Here is a 17,354-nt window from a genome sequence, read left to right on the forward strand (position 1 = left end):
CTACTGCAAATTTATCATGTTGGAGAAAGAAAATCCTCCTTGGGTGTTTTTTTTTGTCTGCAAGAGCACTCTCAGTCTCTGAAAACCGATTTTGGAGCCGGGCTTCCTTGTGCAAAAGTGCTTTTCACTATGAAACAAGTAGTTTGCTTGCCTTGCTGCCTTGCCTTTGGTACAGCCCCTCGAGTTCTGAGTGTGCTCTTCACCGTGCCCTGCCTTCTGTTCTCCACACAGTAAATCGGCAGGTTGTGGGAGGTTGGGCAGGGAGGATGCTGCCTCCAGCCTCTGACATGCCCAAGCATCAGGGCTGCAGTTTCAAGAGCTGCTGCCCCTAAGCTAAAGGAGGGGAGCTCCCATTTCTTCCATTTGACAGGGAAGCGTAGGAACAATGTTAACATTATCCTTCCAACGGGCTGCATGAGTGACAGTTGCTTGCTATTTGATAGATGTCTGTTTATTCCTCAAGCTGGGTATTTGATAAGCCGGTTCATCTCCGTGGTTTTCTCACATTGCTGATCATGTTTGCGTGCAAAATGAAGTTTGCTATTGAAATTACATTACAGCTGGAGTAGAAAACGAAGAAAATTGTGTTCCTGCTGATTATTAGTAATTGCTGTTACCAGCCAAATTACAAAATGTTGATTCGATTTCCTGGAGTATTTTTAGGAGCAGGGAACTGCCTTACTGGGAGTAGAGAAAATGAATGTCTCTATTGGTTCCTTGACTTGCTTTAGTTGGGAGGACAGTGGAAAGATGAGGCTGGTTAATGATGGAGGAATAGCTGTGTTGCCATGGGGGGTCAGTCGCTGCAGCTGGGAGGTGGGATTCTGTGTCAAGAATAGGAGGATGCTTAACTAATAGCCCAGGGGTCATTAATGAGGCTCCTTCTTTCTTCTTGTTTGCCTGGAAAGTGTCTCTAGGAGGTTAAATGTCCAGTGCCAGCTCCAAATACCCACTCTGGGGTCTTATTACCGGGTATCTAAGGCGTGAGGACTGCACTGCAAGTCCCAGTGTTGCTGCCTATTTCATCTGGCAGCAGGAACATGCAAAATGCGTTGTGTGTCTCAATCCTTTTTTGGGGAAAAATAAAATAATAAACCTGCTGTTGCTTAAAAACAACAATGAAATGGTGTTTTTCTCTCCGTGGCTCACACGGCTGCCCTCCTTCCCTCATCCCAACCGGAGCAGGAGGCAAAAGCAAGATGTTGCTAGGTGGTTTTTCATTTATTGGTTTTTAGTTGCTATTTCAGGAGGTTTCAGCAGTGCTTTATGGGGAGCTGCCTGAAGATTAATGGGGAGGTAATGATATGTTGCTATTAATAGCAGTGCTGCTGGAGTTGCGCGAGTGATGCGTGTGATGTGTACACAGCGTATTGAAGTACAGATGCATGTGGTTCAGCGGCGGATCGGGGCTTTATAAAGCATCAGGTTGATGTTCTCTTGGGAAATCCCATTATGTTTATGGAATTATTTGTACCTTTTCTTACCCTTTCTAATAGCATGCAGCAACGGAGAAAGGAAAAAGCCGCTGCAGGATGGAATGTCAGACGGTTTTGGGGTGGTGAAGGACTGGATGGAAGCCTTACTTTGTGACTGGGTGAACTTGCTTTGTGGGACCCAGGGTTTCCACCACCTCCTGGCTCCCTGGGCCGGTGCTCACACCTGCTCTGCAGCCCCTCCAAGGGAAGGGGCACCTCTCAGTCAGGTCAGTCATGGCTGTTGCCCAAACTAATTTAGTGCTGGCAGAGGATTTTAAAAATGCCTTTTCTCCCCTGTACATTTTTTCATCGCTGTAGAGGACAATGCTCTGGGGACAGCCACTCGCTGGAGCAGGGCTGCTCTGGTGAGCAGTACAGGTCCATCCACACAGAGCCAAGAACATGGCATTAGCACTCTGCTGCTCCAACATTTGTTATCTCTTTGCTAGGCTTACAACTACTCTTTTAATTGCTTTAATTCTTTTTCCCCTTCCCCCCTCTCTCTAAATGAGCTCTTCTCTCCAGTGGCAAACACTAGAAAAGGTTGGAGTGTGTGTGCAGGATAATTAACAGAAATGGCATATCTTCTCTGAGGCTTCACCAGACTGTCACTTCTGCTGGAGGATTGTGAGGAATGCAGAACCCCAGGCGATCGGGTTCTCCCACCTGTACAGCAACCAGCCACCTCCTGCCCTTCGTGGCTGTTATGTAGGGCTGTACTTGGGGGGAGGCAATGGTGGGGGGTGAATGGGGGTATGTGGACCTTTGGATGCTGACCAACATCCTTATATCCTTCCTGAAGCACAAAGCCACCATCCTTCCTGCCCCCTCAGCTGCTCAGATACCTCAGCGCTGCTTACTTAAGGTTGATGGGAGCAGAGCAGATGAGGAGGGACAAGTCTCTATTTCACTGGCTTTTAATTGCGCGGGAGAAGCTGTCACGGTCGTGTTAGTGTTAATGAGGGGTATGAGCAGGATCAAGGTGTCTCCTGCAGTTGTGGCTTGCTGGTTTTGGGGTGTTTCCAGCTGGAAATGGGTGCGCAGAGCATCAGGGCCAGCGCCAAGGCCTCTAAGGAGAGGGAGGGAGCACGGCAGCCTGTGATCCTCCTGCCCAGCCCCCCAGCCCCTTCCTCCTCTAACTCAGGAAAAAATCTCCCCAGGTCATGTCTGATTTGTACCCTCTGCAAACACCAGCAGGACATTTGCAAGGCTCACAACCCAAAATTGGGCTGGTAGCTTGCAAGGATTAATTTTGCTTCTCCATAACTCTGATTGTGATGATACTCTGAGATCAAAACTGGTTTACATTACACCCTGTGCAAGCTCATAGGACTCAGTGCCTGTGGCTACAGACCTTAACGCAGCATCCAAAGAGTGGGAAGTGATGCTGGTATAGATAGGAGTCCAGGCTGCTGCTGTTCCCTTCAAGAGGACCCAAAGGAAGACATCTGGGTAGCAGCCCAGGTCTCAGGCTTAGTGATGCTCAAACCCAAAACCTCCTGTTTTGGTGTGGCATTCTAGAGCGGGCAGAGGCAAAGGCAAAGGAGCTCACAGTTCTCAGTCTGACAGCAAGTAGCTTGCAAGGAAGCTTGATGTGTGCAAGCTAAAGCTACAGCTTGTGGTCCAGCTTAGAACCTGGGTAGGAATGGAGCTTCACATCATCATGAGTGAGGTTCTCAACACCCTCCTTCCTGCATGCAACCCTGCTCCAGACCCAGACACCATCAGAACCTCCACTCATGCAGCAGCCTTCTGTCCTTCTGCTCCAGTAATTATTTTCTGCTGGTGGAATAATTCTGTTGATGCCACTGTGGTTGGATCCCCCAGCACCCACAGTGTCCCCTCAGAGGTGCTTTGCCTTCTCACAACATCAGGTCTGGCATCCTTCGGTGTGAGGAGACTCCATCTGGCAGAGGACCCTGTGCGCAGGGCGATGGCAGCAGCAGGGCTCTGCCATCCCTGCTTTCCTCCAGGTTCCTGCAGTCCAGTCCTTTCCAATTTGAACAGAAATTACTTCCACTTCTTGGGCAAGGAACAATGATGATTATGATTATTTTTTTTTCCTGGTTTGTTTTTTTTTTTGTCCCTCTCCCTAATCTTGGCTATTTGCATTGCAAACCCGATTTGGTGGAGTGCTGGATCTGTCTGGGAGCCGAAGCCCACGCTACAGAGATGGATGTGCCCATTGAAACCAACTTAATTTTTGAATATTGAATGTTCTCAATTAGCTCTCTGGGAAACAAACTACGGATGGTATAATCAGCCGAGATTTTGATTAACTGATTCAAGAGACAGTTCTTGTCTCTTCTGAAAGGGACAAAATGATTGCACAGAAATTACATGTCTGGCTCTAATTTCTGGCTCTTAAGAGAGTGGGCATTTGGTGGATTTTGTTCTTTCTGTTTATGTGGAAGATGTTTTTTAAGTCCTAGCTAATTCCTCTCTGTGCCGACATGTCACTTATGCTGTGCTCTGCTCTACTTTTCATTTAAGTGAAGAAATACTTGGTGCCAAAGCTGGTGCTCGGCAGCTGCGTGCTGATAGAGCTGCAAAACATCTCAGGCTCACCAAAGAAAACGGGCTTTTAAAAGAGATCTCTCACTGGGAAGGACATCAGGACAGGGGGGGAACATGAAGCTGGAAAAGGCACACGGAAACTTGTTTGGAAAAGCATTTGAGAACATTTTTCTACTTCTAATTGTATTTTTCAGGTGTTTTCCCAGGCAGCCTCTCTGCGGGGTCTCTGGAGGGAGCCTCTTTAATGCTGGCAGCAAGGCAAATTGGAGCTGGGAGCAGCAGGCTGATGTTTGCTGTGAAGGGCAAGGAGTGGGGAGGGTTTATCTGTGCTAACAGAGCGGAGGAGTATCACGCTGGAGGGCTTTCTAGCTGGGACTGAGGCTTGTTGGTTTGTTTTTCAGACCTTGCAGGGCTGCTCTGCATCAGAGGTATGGAAAGGTACTAAGGGCTTGCATTAAAACCCTAACAGTGACTCAGATATTTAATTCTAATCAGCTGCTTATGGTCAAGTCGTGGAAGCATTCGAGGAGATCATGGTGCTTTGGTTGAAGCTCCGGTCTGTACAGGTCTATCCATGTGGTTTTTCCTCAGTAAACATCCACAGTACACCACGATCAAGCAGATGTCTCCAGCTGCTGCCTCGTAGGCAGAGCAAGCTGCCTGCCTTGGGGCTGGATTGGGGGCGAGGTTTTTGAGATGGGTTTTCAGTACATGAGAAACAAAGACACTGGGAAAACACAGACACTGGTGTGCAGGGATCGATTGCCTCTTGTGTATCACATACCCCAACTGATGTGGGTTTTGTGCCCATTTCTTCCTCTCCTGCATGCAACTTTGGTGATAACCAAGAATCCTGCAAAATCTAAAAGGAGGAGGAAGCTGATTTAATTTTAACTCATGGTCTCATTTGCTTCTGGCAATTAGCGTATCATTCAGCCGAGCTCAGAACAATCAGTTTTTCCCTGTCTCTCTTGCAGCTCAACATTACAGAGATTAGAGGTAGAAATTGGGTTAGCCCAGGCTTCCATATCAAGTAGGAATAGGCAAAATGTTAAATATTCATCCATCCAAATAGGCCATTCCTGGCTGGCTCCTACAGCTGGCAGTTTGTGGGAAAAAACCTGAGAGACCCTCTCCTCCTAGCAAAAGGAAAGACTATCCCATAGCTTTAATCATCTGCTTTGAAAATTGAGCTCAGGGGAGGTAACAAGAGGTTAAAAACATGCAGGAATTATTTCCTCTCTGGGTGGGAGCAAGAGGGCCAAGCAGTGGAAGGAAGTTCATGAGAAAAGCAACTGAAGTAGAGCTTTGCCACAAGCCATGGGGAGTTATCGGTGTCCTTAACCTGTCCCTGTGAGGGTAAAGAACCACAGCAGTCTTTGGCTCTCTTGCTGGGCAGGACCCAGGTCCCCAGCACCCCATTCGGGCAGAGATGTTGGTTCAAACCCACAAACAGCTCTTCTCTGGGTATCTCAGGCATGCAGGGTCCAGCACTGGGCCACTCCAAAATCCAGGCACTGATTGCCAGTCCCGGGTATGAACAGTTCATCACCTTTATGACTGATTCATCCCTGCATTCCCACGCCTGTTGTGTTCTTGTCCCTGTCCTGGTAGGTGCTTTTAGACACCATCATTGGCTTTGCAAGGACCCTTGAGTTCCCCACAGTGGTATTTGGTGGGACGATGACCTGAGCCCCTCAGTCACTGCTTATCATCACGACTGGGAGAAGATGAGATGCTGCATCAACACAAACAGGTGGTACCTGAGAGCCCCTCAGATTGCTGCTGCTTCTGTGGGCTCAGAGGTGGAGCTGTGGATGGGAGCCCACTGGGACAGCTTTCTGTTTCTCTGTTGGTTTTAAAGCACTTCACAGCACTTTTAAAGCACTTTACCGAGCACTCTGTAACAGGAGGGCTGCACTGTGATTTCACAAATGAGCATTACAGGTTGATACTTTCATTTTCCTTCTGTTTTTGTCTTTTTTCCCCCCTATATTTTTCTGCACACAGGGGACCCCCATTACACAAAACCAAAATAGTTACAGTAACTATCCCAGTAGTAGAGCTGACATTACAGAGTGGTCCAAGTGCATCACAGACAGCTGGTATCTAAAAGGTTGATCAATTTAAACCAAGCTTGACAGCAAAACGAGCATATAGTTAACTTGGATGCAGGTGCTGTGCTTACTGTTTGTGAAACAGGTGCCTGAGATGAAAGGCTCGGTCTGAAATGGGCTGTGGTGCAGGACTCAGGCTGAAGATACAGCCTCTGCCTGGGGCCAGGCTGACAAAATTAAATAATCAGTTCTCTCAATGCAAGGTGATGGAGATATCTCAAAAATCCACAATATGTGTGCAAAACTGAGCCAGTGGAGATACCCTGAGTGCAAAAGGGGGTGTCTAGTTTTAGGGGATATACCAGCCTGTGCTGTCTCTATGTGGGCTGTGGTGCACCCAGCCCATCCTTCCAAGGATTATAGTCCTGGTTTTGCCTGGTGCTGTCTGGGGATAAATTAAATGAGAGCTGTTATCAGCCAACATATAAACACGCTGGACCTGAGTGTGTATATCATAATCAGCAGCTTAATAAATTTGGAAATGCCATCTCTCTCTCCTAGCAGCTGAGTAACTTGTAGGCTGTAATTAAACCTGCCTTCTCTTTTCTTTGAGGTGCTCGTGGGCAGAGTGATATTTTCAAGATCAAGTCATCCATCCCCCCCCCAAAAAAAAACAAAAGAAAAAGGAAGCAGTTGAGGGTTTGGCTGCAATATATCAGGGATCTGGCACATGGCGCACGCAGACTTGAAGCTGTTTAGTACTGTACTAAATGTCGCTTTTATTTAAGGTGATGACTGTGCTTAGAAACCAACTGTTGGATTAAGCTTAGTAAATCAGTGTGCTGCACTGATATATTCTTGGGGATATGAGTTGCGCTGTAAACAGGCATTTGGTTGTGTTGCCACCTTGTTCAGAGTCTTACGGAGCTTTTCAAGAGGTTTGTCTCTTGCGAGTGCGTGGTTAGAGGTTCTGGGTACCTGTAACAAAGCCATGAGGGAAGATGTTAATTATTTTTAATGTACTGTGAAATGGTTTTGCAAGGAGCAAGGAGCACGCTGCCATCACCCAGAACTTTCTTCTGTGGGCAGGAATAGCCCTGCCAATTTCTGCTCTTAACATGCAGATCCTGGGTGGCCCGATCGGATGCAGCAGAGGGGAACAAAACATGCCCACAACTGAGTTTTCAGAAGGCTGGGTGTCCACTCTGTGGGGCAGCTGTGGGCAGTGAGGTGCCACGTTTTGCAGGCAGGGAGAGCGGCAATGAGGCATCTCTGTCTTGGGCTTCTCCTGCCCTCCCTGGAGTTTAGATTCCTGATCAGCACTTGGTGGAGAATCATGGCCTTTGTGCTATGTTTTTGGTGTTGATTTATAGAGGCAATAGGATGGGAAGAGCAGAGCCTCACTGATGCTGAGCCCAGCTCATCGGTGGTACCCAGACCCCAGCTCCAGAGCAGCGTGACAAAGCGAGACGGTCTAGCCCCAGCTGACAGCCGGAGATGCCATATTGCAGTTGGTGATGAATGAACAAACAAATGTCTGGTACTCTGCAGGTGCCAGTTTGTTGCCCCTGCCTTTTTTTAAAGTGACATTTATTTCTCTTTTAACTAACAAGATCTTAGAGCATGTTTTCCAACAGCATCCAGAACACTTGTTTCATTTTTATCCATATCCAGTCTCTTTTCTTGATGCCCTAGATGATTAGAGCTGGGTGTTTTGTTCCGTTAAATACCTCACTGCATGGAAAAAGCCAGTTTGGTTGTCTTGAAATGACCTATGAAGTAAAGCATCTGGTCTGCATCAGGGATAGTTTGTGACTTGGGACTTTCTCAGGACATGGGAGAGGTAACCAGGGTCTTTGCTGTGCAATTTCTGACCTGTATCTGCAGCTGTAGGGAGGAAAGCAGGTTGTGTGGCAGCTGACACATGGCAGGCTGGCATCGTGTAGGATGGGGTGCTCTGTAAGTGTCTGACTCCAGAAGAAACCCCTCTGCCAAGGGAGTGAGAAGCTGAACCAGCCTTGAAGTATATCAATCACTGGGAGTCCTTGAAAATGAGAAACTGAGCAAAAACCATGTTGTGTTGTAATGGCCTTTGTGGGAGATGGCAATTCCCTGAAAGGGAACGGAAACTCCAAGAGCTGTGCTACTGGAAGGGCATATTACACAGGAGGGGTGTTCAGTCCTCCCCACCCTGACAAAGCATGTGCATTGGTTTTAGCACCTGCACAAGCAAAATATTGCTGCTCAGGCATTAGCACAAGCCCTGGTGTGTGTATGGACCTTGTGCTCATCTTATGTTGCACCCAGCCCACAGCTGTGGGGAGAAGAATGGGGCCAGCGGGGTGACTCATGGCACCGTCCAAGAAAACATGAGCCATCACTGTGGAAGAGCTTTCCCTTTCCCAAGCCTTCCTCAAGGATTTGGTGATGAGTGTAAAACCGTGACAGAGGTTAGGGGCTCTGCTGGGAGGTGGGGACAGATCCTATGGGAGAAGACCAGCAGCCCAGACAGGGTCACAGGGGAGGCAGAAATCCCTTTGGCTTTGATGGTTTTGGGCTTTGGACATTCTGTGTAACATGTTTGCTTCCCTCTTCACATTGTTGTTACAAGGTTTATTTCTGCCATGAGGAAAACGCTGTTGCATTGCGGGTCATTGGCTAGAGAAGACATCTTCACATCACATCCCTAATTAACACTCGCACCGAGTGCCATGGCAACCGCCTTTGTGCACCGCGCTGCCAGGCAGGACATCTGCACCCGGGTAACACAGGCTCTTTGGAACAGGTTCAGGCTTTTTTGGACCCGTTGCTCCCCAAAGTGTGCTGCCCACTTGTGGGATTCAACATCACAATGAGTTGATTAGGAGTGTTAACCATCCTTTTTCCCTCCTTTTCCTTTGCAATCAGAGCTGGAATAGCCTTTGTAACGCAGAGATCATACTGGTAGGAGATAGGAAAGGTGCTCTAAGCTGAACTCTGGCATGGTGGGAAGGATGCTAGTGAGCAGGTTTGCTTGTAAACCCCACGCCCTGGGCGGCACGGTGGCCCTAAGGTGATGTGGCACTTTGCTGAGGCTGTGACTGTCCCTGGGAGAGTCACCATCTGCACTCATGGGTCTGCCCAGGGGCTTCCGCATAGGGGAAGGGGCGGCCATGAAGGTCTTCTGCTCATCTTCCCTGTCGTGCTGGAGAGTTAACTAAAGGGGACTCTCTGATGATGCTGAAACCACTGATGTGGCTATCCGAGAGGCTTTTTGGCTGGTTTGGGCAGCAAGAGCCCTTCCTGCCTGTGCTCAGCAGGGAACCAGGACCTCGTGGTTTCTCTCTGCCTTTCCATCCTGGCCTCCCTGCATGATGCTGCAGCAGCTTCACGGGGGTTTCTCATGTAGGGAGGGAACAGCCTTGAAATACAATGAGTAAAGGCACATGCTTTGCCCTAAGCCTGCCAGATTCGCTCTGCTTGTTTGTGTTGAAGGTCAGATCAGTTTACCTTGAGAAAAACCAGCCTTTTCCAGATTACCGGCTTGTGACGGGGACTCCGCTGTCCCAGCGCTCGGCTTTGTGCGTGAGCATTTCCAGCAGACATGCTCTGAGGGTTTGAGAACTGGATCTGGGCAGCGTCCATACTGATGAGAAAGCAGATGGCTTATCAAAGCCAGCAGCCACGGAGAAAGCCATATGGAAATATTAATATTAATATTAATATTAAGTGGGTCCGGATACAGGTTTGCTGCGCGGCCCCTGCTGCTGCTCACCTCCTGTCTCGCTGAGCGGCGTGAGCCGCTGTGGCCATGTGTGCGAGGAAAGAAGTGAAACTCTCCCTGTCTTGGTCGTCATCAGCTGGAACCAGTAGGAAAGCTGTGCAAGGAGCCGGAGGAGCCGCACCCTGGGCTTAGGTGGGCAAAACACCCTCGGGGCTGCTCGCCTCTGAACCAAGGGGTGAGTGAAAACCCTGCCCATAGCGAGGGTGAGTGGAAGGGCAGAGATTGTCTCCCAGAGCACTGAGACTCTGTTACAGTCCCAAAGCACATGCTGATGATAAGGCTTTTCGGGGTACAAAACCCATATGTGAACTCTTTGACGCAAACCCCTCCCTTTGATTCTCTTTTTTCTGGGCAATTCTCTGTCCCTGTTTTTCCTTCTTGGAGGTTCTGGCGCTTTGGAGAAAAACTTGATTAATTGCTGGGTTTTCTCTCTCACACACACACACCCCCCTGCTGTGCTCCCCAAGCGCTCAATGACAGAGCACGTGCCAAGGGAAGAACAAAGTTATTAGTTTTGCTTAGGAGAAGGCAGCATTCCTCTCCTTTTCAGGAGCCCCCCTGAGAGTTTTTTCCCCGTAGGTGTTTTAACATAAAGCACTGTGCTCTGGTGCTGGGAACCTCCCAGTTATGTGGTGATCCATATGGACTCCAGCTGGAGGCCTGTATTGAGTGGAGTCCCTCAGGGCTTGGTACTGGGACCCGTCCTGTTTGATATATTCGTTGATGATCTGGATGAGGGAATAAAGTGCACAGTCAGCAAGTTTGCTGGCAACACCCCAGAGGGCTGTGCTGCCATCCAGCGACAGGCTGGAGAGTTGGTCAAGAAGGACAGGGAGCTCCACCACAGGGCCACCGAGATGATGGAGTGGAACCCCTTCCTTACGAGGAGAGGCTGGGCCTCTTTAGCCTGGAGAAGAGGAAACTGAGGGATGACCTTATTCATGTTTATAAATACGTAAAGGGCGAGAGTCAGGAGACTGAAGCCAGGCTCTGCTCAGGGATGGCAGCGACAGGACAAGGAGCAGCAGGTGCAGCTGGAGCAGAGGAAGTTCCATGGGAATATAAGGAGGAATTTTGTCCCTGTGAGGGTGCTGGAGCCCTGGGACAGGCTGCCCAGAGCGGTTGTGGAGTCTCCTTCTCTGGAGACATCCAAACCCTGACTTGGATGTGTTCCTGTGGGATTTAGTCTGGGTGACCCTGCTCTGGCAGGGGGTTGGACTGGATGATCTTCCGAGGTCCCTTCCAACTCCTAACGGTCTGTGACTCTGCAGACATGCACTGGTTTCATACAGCATGGATTTTGGTGGAAAACTCTGTCCAGAGTGAGTGGGCACCCCTGAGTCAGCAGGTGCAAATGGGCTGTGCTCACGCCACTCCTAGAATTAAATAGGTGGCAGTCCCGGCCCTGAGCGGAGTGAAAGACACCTGCTGGGGGGTGTAAGACTCGCTGCTCGCTCCCTTTATCGCCCGTGCCAAATTGTGTGCAGGGCAAGTGCCCCTGCTCTAGTATGTGTATGTCAAAATACCCCTGCTGAGGCACATCCCAAAACAGGTTTTCAATTTGTTTTGCACAGGAAGCAGCGACGTTTGGCAGGAGATAAAGACCATCCTGCAAAGTAAGAGCCGGGTGCTGCCCACAGCCCTGGCTGTCAGCTTGAAAGACATGGAAGCCAAAACTGGTGTTTGCTGTGAATACTTGTCTACCTCTGTCATCTAGCAAAGGTGGCCCTGCCTGTGGCAGGGGGTTGGAACTAGATGATCTTTGAGGTCCCTTCCAACCCGAAGCAGTCTATGGTTCCACGATCTAAAGCTGCAGGTGGCTGGAGGCACTTGGGGCCGTGGACAGCCTTGGCATGTGTGGTTTATGCTGTTTCTTTGCACATGGCACCTCAGATTTAGGAAGCCCTTGTTTGCTTCATGCTGTAAGAGTGGAGCTTTATAAAGCCAGGGGGCAGGTGAAGGAGGTGAGGTGCTTGGGTTGGCCTCGGGAAGGCTTTAGCAGGGTTCTCCAGAAGAGTGTGATGGTGGGGTTGGAAAGTTGCTTAACTCTTGAGAGTTAAAGTTATTGAGCTCCTGGCTGGCATCCAGTCCTTGGTTCTCTTGTTCTGCCTAGAATGATTTCTCTTACCCTGGGTTTTGTGTAAAAAGTGTACCTTTGAGTCCAGAAGCTAATGATCAAGAATGACCATCTGTGACCTCTTAGTAGGCATCTGGATGTACATCTTCCACTTCTGAGCTGTTGAGATAACACGGTGCTGCTGCTGCTGGGACTAGAAGGCGTATCATTAGGTATAATAATACTTTCCAGCTGCACATGTCATTTTTTAATTTTTCCTAAATGAAAATGAGTTTTGCAGGTGGCTAACACTAGAGCACAATTTCTTCCCATCTTTGTTTGAAGCCTTGTAGCAAACCCAAAGCTGTGAGTTGAAGATGGAAATAAAAGTAGAGTGTGATTTCAGGAAAAAAACCTCCATTTTCTGTGCTGGTGAAGCAACTAAACTGTGTGTCTGCTGATGCAAACCTTTCATCTGCCCGAGTGAAAGGGTTATTATCTTCTTCTGAAGCTGATCAGGTGTTGAGTGGCATTTGAGCAGCACATCCAGGCAGCTATTTGCATGAGAGATATGCTGTGAAGATGAGACTTTGATGTATTTGCAAATTCTGAATGCCCATTATGGTTTTGATTGTACCGCCCGTTGGGAGAGCCTGGGACATCTTCCCTTGGCTGAGCTGGAACCTGAGAAGGGAATTTCATGCTGCACTCCTCCACATTATCTTTCTGTTCTTCCCATAACTTTCCTGCTCCTCTCTCCAGAGAAGCCTGGAGAAACATGTCAATGACAGCGAGTCAGAGGCTGTCAGCCTTGCCTTATGGAGACAGGGGGATGCTGGGAGAGAGAGGGAGAGGTGCTGGATGGCAGACTTATGTCTGGTTTGGTTGGAGGGGGTGTCTGCAGGGCTCCAGTCCCCTAGCAGTAGGACTGTCACCAGCACTGGGCCTGGATAGCCCTGGCTTTGCCAAGCTGAGCCCTGAAGACCTCCTGGGATGCCCTCTGGGGAAGCTGTACTGGGTCTGTGGTGGTTTCATTTGGGTTTGGGGGTTTTGCCCTGCTGGAAAATGCCAGTTCAAAGTATTGGGCTGAGCTGGATCAAAGTAGCCAGAGCTTCTGACCTGGGACCTGGAGGTTATCTGGGGGACCAGCACCTACCCAGAAATCTGGATGCTGGGATGTTTGTCTTGAGCTTGTAATCCCTGGACTGTTGGGCACCTTTCTATGGCGTATCCTCTGGCATTGCCACCCCAACTTTCCCTGGGAGAAAGTCTCCGAAATGGCAACACATTTCAAGAAAGGCAGGTAGGGAAGAGAAGAGAAGCTGAAAAGTGCTTTGAACTGATGGGGAAACAGCAGAAAATCAGTACAGGGACAACTCTACCAAAGGCCCATCCACCGGAATGTCTGGGATGTGGAAAGGCAGAGGTGACTTCCCAGGGATCCTCACCCCACCCCAGGGGTGGGGATAGGGGCAGACACAGATTAGCTTCTTTCTGGAGTAGGCAGGAAGCTGAGCTATTTACTCTGGGCAGCCGCCTCCTCTTGCTGCTTGTGCAGCCATAAATACTCTGTGGGCAAATTCACTTAATTAAGCCCACTGAGGAGATGGTCTCACAGCATGGTTGCTGCTCTTTAAACTCCCACATAGGAGGGAGGAGGATCATGCTTTGAGGACTTCTCTTTTTCTTTGAAATAGTTGCATGTAAACCAGCAGGGAAAATCATTTCCCTGCAGCAAATGTGTTTATCTGGTCAAATTATCCCAGTGAATTTAGATGGTGGTGGGTGAGGAGCAGTTTTGTGACCAAATTAGTTCATAGCTTAACCTCTCATTTTTCAGAAGATGCTCTGGGTTGAAAGCTGAGCTCTCATGCTTGGCTCCTATTTCTGTTGGAGTCATTGGGTCCCAAGCAGCAAACAGAGGATGTCCAAAGTATATCTTGGCCTTGGAAAGTAGTCTCAAAGGGTGCACATCCCCATGTTACAGCATCATTGGTTGGAAAACAGAGAAAAAGGCCTGACACACAAACAAAAAGACTTGGATTTTCTTGATTCTTCTACTTTGATGAAAGAAAGACTTTTGTTTTGGAAAGGAATCAGATAGATGCAGCCTCCACTGTGCTGGAAAAAACCCTGTATAGCACAGAAGTCTTTAACAATCCCTTAATTTAACGTTTCACTTAAACATCATTATATTCTGCTTAGTTAGATGGGTTATGGCTTCAATAAGTTCATTAATTAGTCATACTATTAATATAAGAGTGCTTAAGATTAAAAACTAATTCACAGCCAAGTGTTCTGGGAGCGGGAAGATTGTTTTCTTTTCTTGAAAAAATGAGAACAACTTGTTGGAATTTTTAGTTTATTTGGCTTCATGGGAAGGCTGACTAGTTGGTGATTGAGAAAAAGAAAATCAGTAACTAATGCTCATCTAAATGCTTTCATTTCAAGGGGCCAACGTTGTCATAGGTGGCCACTCCAAACATGTCTGATGAAGGGTTATTCACAGGGAGACACCAACTCCCCTTTTTACAAGGCTTGAAACCCGGACTGTGACTAGCCCCATCATGAAAACTTCCTACTGGTATAGGCAATGGAGTGGTTTGTCACTGAAGCATTAAACTACCAGAGCAGCTTGTGACGTGTTCTGTAGCTGGGTAGTGTGCTTCCCTTGCATTGCATGCTCAGCTGGGCAGAGCTCACGTTGGGCAGGGAACCCTCCGTAACACCAATGGGGACATGGCTGTGTGTCAGCAACATTCCCGATGGGCACACTTCTGTGGGATGGGAACATCCCAGGAAATGCTGTGGGTCCTGTTGAAGTACTCATTCATTTCTCTGTGCAAATTTTCATTTGATTATCATCACATTTTTTTATTAAGTCATCTTACGACTTCGGTAATTTCTTTCATTGGGCTTAATTTTAATGCAAGATGGTTTAAAATTAAAATCAGCTTCTCAGCCAAGTTAACATTCAAGCACTATTAAGTTTAATAGTATGATGTGAGGCAATAAAAGACCGTTTTTGGCAGCAGCAGATTGATTATTATGATGCAAAACCACGTGGAGTACAATAATAGATCGGGATTTTTCACTCAGCAACACGTCCTAGCAGCAAACCCATATCCCCTTCAGTAGATGTTTATAAACACTGCCTGGCTTCTGAAGAGTACTATTTAAGCACTTTGTGGGGGGTGCTGGTGCAGGAACTGCTCCTGTGCACGTGTCTGACTTCCCAGGCTCTCTGATGAAAGACTGGCCATGGTCCTTGGGCGGGCATGGGGCTGAGCCAGTGCTGGAAATGCATCTTCTGGGATTCTTCCCCCACCTGAATTGTCTCTGTCTGGGAATTGCTGAGGCTCTGGGTTAGCAATCACACACTGCCAGAGCACTGCAGTCAGGAGTTGGCTCTTTTGGGCAGGGATCTGCATCCTCCACTCCAGCAGGTCTCATAGCTCAGGAGCGGCAATGAAGGGCTCCTCAGTACCAGTGCTTGGGGCTCTGCTTCTGTGGACAACCCAAGCATGGATGGCACTGTGGATTTAAGGAATTTCCTCCCCAGATGATCACTAGTGTGTGTTTCTGCTTCCTAGGGAATTAAACACATCTAGTGAGAGGCTGGCAGGGTCCTTACAGAATCACAGACTGGCACCAACCTCCAGGACTGGATCTACATGAGGTTGCCCAGGGCCCCATCCAACCTGGCCTTGGTCAGGGCATCCACCACCACTCTGGGCAGCCCGTTCCAGCACCTTATTACTCTCTCTGTAAAGAACTTGAGCTGCAGGAACTCACATCTTCTCAGACAGAGCCAAAAGAGAAAGAAAAGTCTCCTAAATTCACGTATCCACTAAAGCAGCAAACACTGTAATGCTGCTGTAAAGAGATGCAGCCTGTTGCCCCGTCCTGCTGCCGTGCACAGCCCAGTTTTGCTTTCCTCTCATGAGGTCTGAGCTGGTGGCAGAAGATGTCAGATCTGCAGAAGACTTCGGCAGAGGCAAGGTTTTCCTGGGTACATCAGCTTGCTGGCAAAGGAACTGCACTTTGTGTCCTGAATCCTCAATGGTAGGGTTCAGTGTGGCATTGGTAATGAAGAGGAATCCCCAGTTAATGCTTTCCCACTGTGCATCTTCCCTTCAGGGGATCATCTCATCCTGTGAGAAGGACAGAAGTGAAAGGTTCAGGTCCTGGAGACAGGGAAGAGCCCAGGTCCTGCAGGCTGGGAGCATGGGCACATGTCAGGAGGATTTTAGGACTTGGGACCGTGGGAGCTGCTGCTAATGAAAGAAGTATTGAAAACATCTTTTTCCCTAATCCACTTATGTTGGCAGGTCAGACAGAGCAGGGATGAGTTTAGTTAAAGAAATAACTTTCCAGGACATAAATGGGTTGGTAAAATATAATTCTATTAAGAGATCATTCCAGTGCTTGAGCGGTGCTAATAATTGTGTGGGAATCTAAGGCACGAAGATTAGTGGCAATCTGTTTCCCAAGCAGGGTGTGTGTTGAGATGTCATTACAGAAATGAAATGGTTCACATATTGAGAAGTAATCCTGTGGTTTTGTCCGGGGGGACTCCCAGGTGGGAGCTGTGCACAGCACGTGGATGCTTCGCGGGGGCAGAATCAGGGAACTAGAGAAGGAAATGAGAACAAACAGATTCCTGTGCTTCATCGGGGTGGGTATTTGGGGGAAAGGCAGAGGGTGGGTGCAGAGCCCACCCCCTGCCCTGTAGGCACAGGTCCGTTCCTAGGAGGATGCACAAGTCCCCATTTCCCCCTTGAAGAATATCCACAATTAATCCATTCCAGATGCTCTGATGCTGAGGGTGCAGAGCTGTGTGGCTGCCCTGAGCAGCACTGGGGGGTGTTGCTCCTGGGGCTGGGGATGCCTTCTCCTGAGGCTGGGGGGGTGCCAAGGGCTTCAGTGATGATGCAGGTGGGGACCTGGGGTCGAGCCTGCATGAATCCATACTGTGTCCTTCCTCTGTCTTGACACTAAAATCTTACTTCTCTCTCTTTCTTTTTTTCCTGCTCCCTCCCCTGCCTTGTCCTCTCCCTCTTCCAGCAATGTGGACACCAAGGAGCTGTGCGGTGAGTGCGGTCCCTCTCTCAGGGGAACCCTTATTTTCTTTGGAAGGATGCATGAAACCCCTCCCAAAGCTGGCAGAGCTGCAGAGCTGGGGTGTCTTGGTACTTCTGCTGCTTCACCCCTGATCCCTCAGGAAAATTGACAAAACTTCTCTCCCTTTCCTCACAACACGAATGGGGTCAGGGCTGGCCCTGGGCTCCTGCTCCAGGGGAACAAGCTGGAGTTTAATTTCTGGCAGTGTCTGTGGCCTCCAGCTCCTTTCTCAAGTTCAATAAACCAGGATCCCTCTGCAACACCCGTAATGTGTTTGTCCTCAGGCAAACCTTGGTGTTTCCCAGCAGGCTGCCCAAGGACTACACCACCCCTGCTGCACCTCCCGTGGTGTGCTGAAATTA

The 17,354-nt window shown here is 48.8% G+C and overlaps 1 protein-coding gene across 1 annotated transcript in view; it reads left to right on the forward strand.

The window, feature by feature from the left end:
- Positions 1-17,354, forward strand: part of NECAB2 (N-terminal EF-hand calcium binding protein 2) — a gene marked incomplete at both ends in the record, with an annotated part of 74,006 nt that overhangs the window by 39,528 nt on the left and 17,124 nt on the right. The window contains one exon of the mRNA XM_084270256.1: positions 16,936-16,961. Within this exon, the coding sequence (XP_084126382.1) occupies positions 16,936-16,961 (26 nt within the window). The remainder of the gene's footprint in view (positions 1-16,935; positions 16,962-17,354) is intronic.

Source organism: Gallinula chloropus, assembly GCF_964237585.1.
Source record: "Gallinula chloropus genome assembly, chromosome: 13".
Taxonomy (NCBI): Eukaryota; Metazoa; Chordata; class Aves; order Gruiformes; family Rallidae; genus Gallinula; species Gallinula chloropus.